The sequence below is a fragment of the Anarrhichthys ocellatus genome, unplaced genomic scaffold (genome assembly GCF_004355925.1).
Source record: "Anarrhichthys ocellatus isolate YVR2014 unplaced genomic scaffold, GSC_Weel_1.0 scaffold116, whole genome shotgun sequence".
NCBI lineage: Eukaryota > Metazoa > Chordata > Actinopteri > Perciformes > Anarhichadidae > Anarrhichthys > Anarrhichthys ocellatus.
The window spans coordinates 96,232-103,919 of record NW_022280146.1 but is presented as its reverse complement, the minus strand read 5'-3'; the positions used below and the strand labels follow the sequence as shown (position 1 = coordinate 103,919).

Here is a 7,688-nt window from a genome sequence, read left to right as displayed (position 1 = left end):
CGTTAGTTTACTGTTAACAAACAAAAAATAATCAATGATGTTTATTAATTATTAGTAATGCTATAAGTTATGTTGTCATTATTTTTGTAATTATGTATTGTATCATAAGAGACGATGACAACTACGATCCGATTACTATAATAAACTATTTATAAACAGTTCATTGTGAAACAAATCATAATATTGTATAAACTATAATAAGTATGTGTTAATGTTTACCAAATTCTTTGTAAACTTTAAGAAGCTGTTTGTAAAATACCTTTGATGATGGATGGACCAGAAACCAACCATGAACCACTGACAGAGTATTAACTGTGTATCTGAATAATGTTTATAGGTGCTTATAAAGTATGCATTTACTTTATTTAGGTATTATAATCATCAGTTGCAACTAACCACTCAAATAAATATAATGTTCATAGATAGTTTACAAACTATTAACAAATTGTTACAAATATCGGGTCCATCTATCTATGTCATGTTTAAAGATGTTTTACAAACAATGTAATTATTAACCGATACTTTCTATAGTGTAGAGAATGTGTGCAACAATAGACTGTTGAGATAAGATCCGTTGTGAACATGATTGAAGGCAGTGCGTTACTTGGGTTGGGCTGCAGCAGCGCCTCAGTCTGTCTGTAGATCTTCTCCGTCCACAGCTTGGTGCAGTCTGCGCGGCTCATCAGGTTCTCAAAGTGAGCGTCCAGCTCCGTCTTCTCCGCCTGGCCCAGCTTCTCCTCTGTGAACTGAGGCACAGCACACACCATGTGTACAGAGGCTCCACCATCCCATCCAACCATCATACGATCAGAAACATCTACGGGAACCGCCGCGACAGCATGACGTCATGGAGGCTCCGGTTCACGACCTGGTCTTGCTCACCTGACAGTCTTTCCCATCCCTTTTCTGTCTCTCTCCATCTCCCTCTCCCTCTCTCTGTCTCCCTCTCTAACCCTCTCCCTCCCCCCTCTCTCTCTCTCTGTGTCTCCCTCTCTACCTCTCCCTGTCTCCCTCTCTCTCTCCCTACCCCTCGCTCTTCCCGTCTGTCTCTCTCTCCCCCCCCCCTCTCTCTACTCCTCTCTCTCTCTGCCTCCCCCCTCTCTCTCTCCATCTCTCTCTGTCTCTTGTCCGGATGAAAACAGGTTAATACATCGATGACAAGTTGTTCTTTGAACAGACTCCATCATTAATTCATACTAGCGCCTGGTGCTCTATCCTGGCCCTGAATAAATATAGCGTTACATGAACAACATAGCACCGCCATAGAGGCTACTGATAGCATTCAGACTGCGCTGATTACAATGTGACGTTAGGCCTTAACTTTAGCTACGGCGTAGTAGTTAGCGAACTGCCCGATGAATACCAAGCATGCGTTTCTACTCGCTGCCTTCTATGTAACGTTACGTTAGCTCGGTAATGCACTATACTGCGAGCTAAGACAAGATGCGGTCACGTTACCGGTAGCCAGTAACGCCAGTAACAGCTGGCTGTCAACTGAGTAAAGCGTCAGTCATGGCGTCAGCCGAACCGCAGCACTATGCACGAGGATGTTATTACCTGGACAGCTCGCGTGAAGAACACTCCCGCACCGGAGGCTAGCTTCTTCACGTTGAAATCCATTCTGTTTGTGTCTGTTAGCTAGCGATGTTACACTCGAGGCAGACTAGCTTACTCTACAGCAGCGGCTGGACGGTATGGCTCACGGCAACAATCACGTGACCATTACCACCTCGTTACGTCAAACATGAGCAATCTGACAAAAATATTTAAAAGCACAACATTGGACGAATTGGACAAACAATGGCAAGTGTCTATAATATAATAACATTGATGATGACAGCAGTGACTTAGGCTTTAGCAGCTGTTTCACTAATGTCTTGTATTTCCTTTTTTCCATTAATGCAATACCGAAAGTTGGCCAGCAGATGCCGGCATTTTGATATCTAATGATTAAAAACTATTGCAGCACATTTTGCTTGAAATTGGAGGAGTGCCTCGTTTCCCGAGTCCCTGTTCACACACCTGACCTGCTAATATATAAAACCTACAACATCACTAGAGCAAGATTCAAGGTGTGTGCCTGTCCTCTTCCTTTTCAGATCATTCGCACTCTTTTTGCAATGAATGGCATTTCTTATTTTTTGATAAAGTAAAAGCGTAATTGCTGCAAAACTTCCATTTTCAAAGTTTTATTTATTTTTATTTTAACTTTAACTAAACTTAACTTGCGACCCACAAGGGGGTCGCAAGTTAAGTTTCTGCGGGTGTCCACATAGTTTTGGAGAAGAAGAAAAATAAAACAACATATTAGAAATAAAAAAAAATAAAAAAGTAGAACGGACATTTGACGACTATGTACAATATCAATATATATCCAAACGTATATATATATATATATATATATATCCAAACGTATATATATATATATACATATATACGAACATAACCCTATACAACAATACAACAACAGTGTCAATGGAATTAAGGTAATAGTGCAAACAGAGGTAGTAGTGCAGTGTGACTGATTAATTGTTCATGAGAGTGACGGTCAGTGGAAAGAAGCTGTTCCTGTGTCTGGTGGTTTTGGAGTACAGTGCTCTGTAGCGCCCTCCAGAGGGGAGGAGTTGAACAGCTTGTGTCCAGGGTGTGATGGGTCTGCAGTGATCTTTCCTGCCCGTTTGTTTACTGACTCTGGAGGTGGACAAGTCCAGGATGGAGGGCAGGCTGGAACCAATGATCCTCTCTGCAGACCAGACAATGTGTGGATGGATTTGTATTTGACAGTGATTACGTGTGTATGTTAAAAAACAGAATAGACTGGAAGACTGCAGTGTAGAACTGGATGAGCAGCTCATGGTGCAGGGTGAACTTCCTGAGCTGGCAATATGGCAATACTCAAAACTTTCACCCATATACTACTATGTAGTTACATATTTTAGCCACTTCAAGGCAGTTTACACTCTTGATTGTAAATACATTTGCAAATACAATTGCTCCTTGGGGACTAAGGGGACTAATAAAGGTCAACCGCAGCCATCAACACAATAGTAAATAGACTGATATGTTGTTACACACTGAGGCCAGAGTATATCTATGACTATAACCACCATTCTCATACATCCCATCAAATTTCCGTGAGTCAAGGAAGTGACATGAGCAATATTGTTGAAACAGAAAACACCTGTAGACTGATTACATATCTGTTACCACTAGAAAGTAGTATTATGGTGTGGCGGACGTGACCAACATCATTATAATATATTACCATACAGTTCCGGTAAATACCCTCAGAATAAAACAAGCCAAAATTAACGAAGGTGGGTTAGTAGTTTGATGGTGCCATTTGTAATGGATTTCATTTCACGATGCAGGGATTCGTGATAGCTAAAGGAGTATAATATGAATCCATGTAGTACCTTTGTTGTGATACCTGTAACCACAATCATTATTTTAGCTATCTCCGTAGCCGTAACAACAATGGGGAGTCGGTATTCAACACTACGTTATCGATCCAAGCACGTGATGAACCATACACTGTATGTGTCTTAAACTGGCGAGCCGATTCCCCTTTTGTCAGTCACGTACTCTAGTTTCCGATTTATTTTGCTGTTTTGCAGTGGTTCCTGAATGCACCCTTTCGCCCAGCGGTGACGTAACGACGCATACACTGGTCGAGTCGGGACGTCTGGCTCCCATGTGAGTTTTGTTGATAATGATTTGTTCTGTGGATATTCCGTGTTAAAACATGTATTAGCGGAACTCTGGCCATGTTATTCACTCGTTGACTATGAGTTCACTATCTGTAGAGTCTAACTGTTCACAGTTTGGTCTCCGTGAGACTGCAGTAAGTTGTAGCTTGCTAGCTAACTGCCAAAGAGATGATTTAGTTAGCTCAGATAGCCTACTGGAAGTTAGCTACATTTAGATGGTATTACTTAAAGTCCAACGTACGAACTACTTAATAGACTTGAGTCTATAAATTGAGTTTACTTTTGATGTTACAGTCCTGGCGTAACGGGACATAATTTTACTTTTTAGTTATTGCACCGGTACAGTGACGTAATGCAAAGCAGGCGGTCATGGCTTGGAAGTCGAAGACCCGCAATCTACAGGTGGTGGACACGGAGCTGAGTGCTGACACGGTGGAGTGGTGTCCTGTTGCATCGAGCCACGACATCCTGGCCTGCGGGACATATCAGCTACAAAAAGGGGTGAGATTACATCCGAACAGTCCCGGTGCATTCCATTACCTGTTGTATGAACAGAACCCCAACGACACTTCTATGCTATCTGACCTGTTTTCATCCATTGTGTATTCATTAGTAGTGCCAAGTGTTCCCTGTCTGTAAACACAGTATGACAGAGCCCAACATCAAGCCTTATTATAGTGCTACTGTCCACAGGGACACATTGCTTCCACAGTACAGTGTCATTGATTCTGCTCTTATGGACCACACTGGATTACTCTGACTAGAACTAACAGTAACGTGACATGCTTTACTTTACTTTCATCGGCAACGACCAGGATGAGGCTGCTGGATTAACAATGGACTGCCCAGAGGCCCTGTAATCTCCTGGTGCACCCTGTATTCTCCAGGTGCACCCTGTAATCTCCTGGTGCACCCTGTAATCTGCTGGTGCACCCTGTCTCTAAATGCACCATGTAATCTCCAGGTGCACCCTGTAATCTCCTGGTGCACCCTGTAATCTCCTGGTACACCCTTTAATCTCCTGGTGCACCCTGTAATCTCCTGGTGCACCCTGTCTCTAAATGCACCCTGTAATCTCCTGGTGCACCCTGTACTCTCCTGGTGCACCCTGTACTCTCCTGGTGCGCCCTGTAATCTCCAGGTGCACCCTGTAATTTCCTGGGTACATACTGGGGCAGCAGTCTGTCGTGCTCCTGTTGGTGTCTGACTGTTGACTAATGATGTCCCTTTTACCTACTTCCTGAAGGCAGGGGAAGAGGATGCCCCTCCAAGCCGGACTGGTCGTTTGTACCTTTTTGAATTTCGGCGGGAGGGATCCATGAGCCCTCCTCTCACTGAGCTACAGCGCATTGACACAGCGGCCATTTTAGATTTAAAATGGTAAGAAATCAGGTTTGACCAGTGTGGCTTTTGATGCAACTATCTGTTTGCTTGTGGTTGATTCTCCTGCATGTTCTCAGGTGTCACGTGCCACTGTCAGGAGGGGCCGTGCTGGGAATGGCAGCTGCCACTGGAGAGCTGCAGCTGTACACACTGTCAGACAGTCAGGTGAGAAATGTGGCATCAGAGGAATCGCAGCAAGTGAGGTCTATTATTTTTAGGTATATAGTTGATGTTTGTGTACAGAATCAGCACGTAAGGTTTTTGACGGGACACATGATCGTTGAATATGTCAGCCTCTGAGATCAACACTGGTGGAAGACTGTGTTTTCAACCACAGTAATAAGTCCAAATGTGCCATTTTCTTAGAAGCAAAGAGCATAATTCCAACCAAACTCAGTTATAATACCGATGTAGCATTGTCTGCAGGTGCTTTTTTAAATCCTTTCACATTTAATTTATTATGCAACTTGTAAAGTACATTAAACTGCCAAAGTGTAGAAAATGTGGTATAAAAATAAATGACATTGTCTTGCATTGCCTTTAAGAAATGGCCAAACACCAAATCAGACGCTTGAGTGCCCTTGTATCTCATATAAAACGAGCATACCTGGTGGCCAAAAAAGCTGAAACATTTTACAATCGCAGTGTAATTGCGGTCCAATACAACAGTGGTGTTGTTTTTAATTGCTATTTTACAAGCTGTAGACTTTGGTATGTGTGCTGGACTGCATTATGTTCTGAAGACTAAAGTGTTTGTTCTGGATGGACAAAGGCCTCATAACATACTACTGTCCAATAAAACACTGGACACAACACCCAACAACACCCAACATGATCAGCTGTCACAGCTGCTGTGCTGTTACTGCTTCAGTCTGTTTAGAGACGAGGACAAGCTGAAGCTGCTCAGTCACTGCTGATGTAAAGTGATGTGGCTGGGCACTGACAAGTGTGTTAGTCTGTTACTATGTATTATAAGACTTAGTGTGATGTGGAAGTCTGTGCGGTCATTAATGAACGTGTGTATCCAATAGGAAGGAGGCCATAGACTGGAGCCTCTGTGCTGCGTGGAGGTGGGAGCAGAGCGGCTGGCTCTGTCGTTAGACTGGTCCACTGGAAGAATGGACAGGTAACAAACCCGCCGTGGTCCAGAGCCCGAGCCCCTGCACCTCTGGTTTTCTGTTAAATGACTGATGACCATCAAAAGCAAATGTTGATTCAGCTTATTACAACTAAGTCAACTTTATTCCTATTTTTATTATTATTGAGTCATATCTCTGTGACAAAAGACTCTATCCGTATCAATGTTACATTGTCATTAACATTATGTACGCACATAAAACCCTCGTCTAAATATACCAAATATTGGGCTGCTTTTATGACATATGAGTGTATTGGAGGCTCTTGGTCATGTCCCCCGTGTGTGTCAGCAGCAGTGATGTGCGGGTGGTGTGCAGTGACTCTGCAGGCTGCGTCAGTGTGCTCTCCCTGGCTGAAGGCGCTCTGACGGCTCTGTCACAGTGGAAGGCCCATGACTTTGAGGCCTGGATCTCAGCCTTCTCTTACTGGGACACACAGTTGGTATACTCTGGTAACATTCATTTCAATCATTAATCTGCCACATTTTAATAAGTACTTGCAGGTCTGTCCCTGACCTCTTTGGAGCCCCAAGCTGACATTTTCTTAAGGCCCTCAGTTGTTGTTCTTGTGGCTGTCAGCCTGCCTAGATTAGATTAGGATGGTTCTATGTTCGGAATAAAAACAGTAACTGTGTTATGAAGGTGCATAGGTACTCCACACCTTAAAGTTAGTGTTGGTAATGTTGGGAAACTAGCAATTCAATATATTTTGTATAGCCCAAAATCACAATCTGTACACATACGACATCCCCTGACCTTTGACCCTCACATCAGTACAGGAAGAACTCCCCCAAAAAAACTTTTAACGGGGAGAAAAAAGGAAGAAACCTGAGCCGGCCCCAACTATAAACCTGAAAAAAACTATTTTTCAATGAAAGTAGTTAGCCGCACTAGCTCTGAAAGTTGCTAAATCTAGAAAGAAAGTTGCCAAGTCAGCAACACTGACAGCCTGTCCCTTCAGGCTTCCCTCCAAAGACCCCCTAAATTATCATTATGAACATAAACAACCAACATGGCTACTGTTAGTAGTACTAACTTAGTACTCACAGCTGTGAAGCTTGGAAAAGTCCGGTGACACACAATGTAGACAAAAGTAGCTCGTCCAATCTTTTCATCTGGGTCTAATGAAATGATTTGACCTGTGACAGCCACAAATACCGCATTTCTTTGTTTGTCAGAGCATTTGATTCATTGATCGCTGTCGGGATTGTAAAGAGAATTTCAACAAATATTACTACAAATATTTTTGAAGTAAATAACCAATCCTAGCTTAAGTAACCAAAATAATAATAATAAATAATAATAATAATCCTAGATTCATTTCTATGGTTTTGCTTTGCAGCCAATCAGTGCAATTGCTCATCAATTTAATGCATGGTGTGATTAGGCCACTACTGCAGCAGCTACAACACTGTGTGTGTGTGTGTGTGTGTGTGTGTGTGTGTGTGTGTGTGTGTGT

General features: G+C 42.8%; 2 protein-coding genes across 3 annotated transcripts in view; one reads left to right on the top strand and one right to left on the bottom strand.

Moving 5' to 3' along the window:
* Positions 1-1,808, bottom strand: part of LOC116399564 (endophilin-B2-like) — a 35,686-nt gene extending 33,878 nt beyond the window's left edge. For both annotated transcript variants that reach the window (XM_031876797.1, XM_031876798.1), the window contains exons 1-2: positions 1,558-1,808; positions 605-746 (exon numbers count right to left, since the gene is read on the bottom strand). In XM_031876797.1, the coding sequence (XP_031732657.1) occupies positions 605-746; positions 1,558-1,620 (205 nt within the window). In that variant the 5' untranslated portion in view covers positions 1,621-1,808. The remainder of the gene's footprint in view (positions 1-604; positions 747-1,557) is intronic.
* Positions 1,809-3,634: 1,826 nt separating this feature from the next.
* Positions 3,635-7,688, top strand: part of dph7 (diphthamide biosynthesis 7) — a 6,579-nt gene continuing 2,525 nt past the window's right edge. The window contains exons 1-6 of the mRNA XM_031876816.1: positions 3,635-3,696; positions 4,039-4,211; positions 4,957-5,090; positions 5,171-5,258; positions 6,125-6,219; positions 6,524-6,681. Coding sequence (XP_031732676.1) covers positions 4,080-4,211; positions 4,957-5,090; positions 5,171-5,258; positions 6,125-6,219; positions 6,524-6,681 — 607 coding nt within the window. The 5' untranslated portion in view covers positions 3,635-3,696; positions 4,039-4,079. The remainder of the gene's footprint in view (positions 3,697-4,038; positions 4,212-4,956; positions 5,091-5,170; positions 5,259-6,124; positions 6,220-6,523; positions 6,682-7,688) is intronic.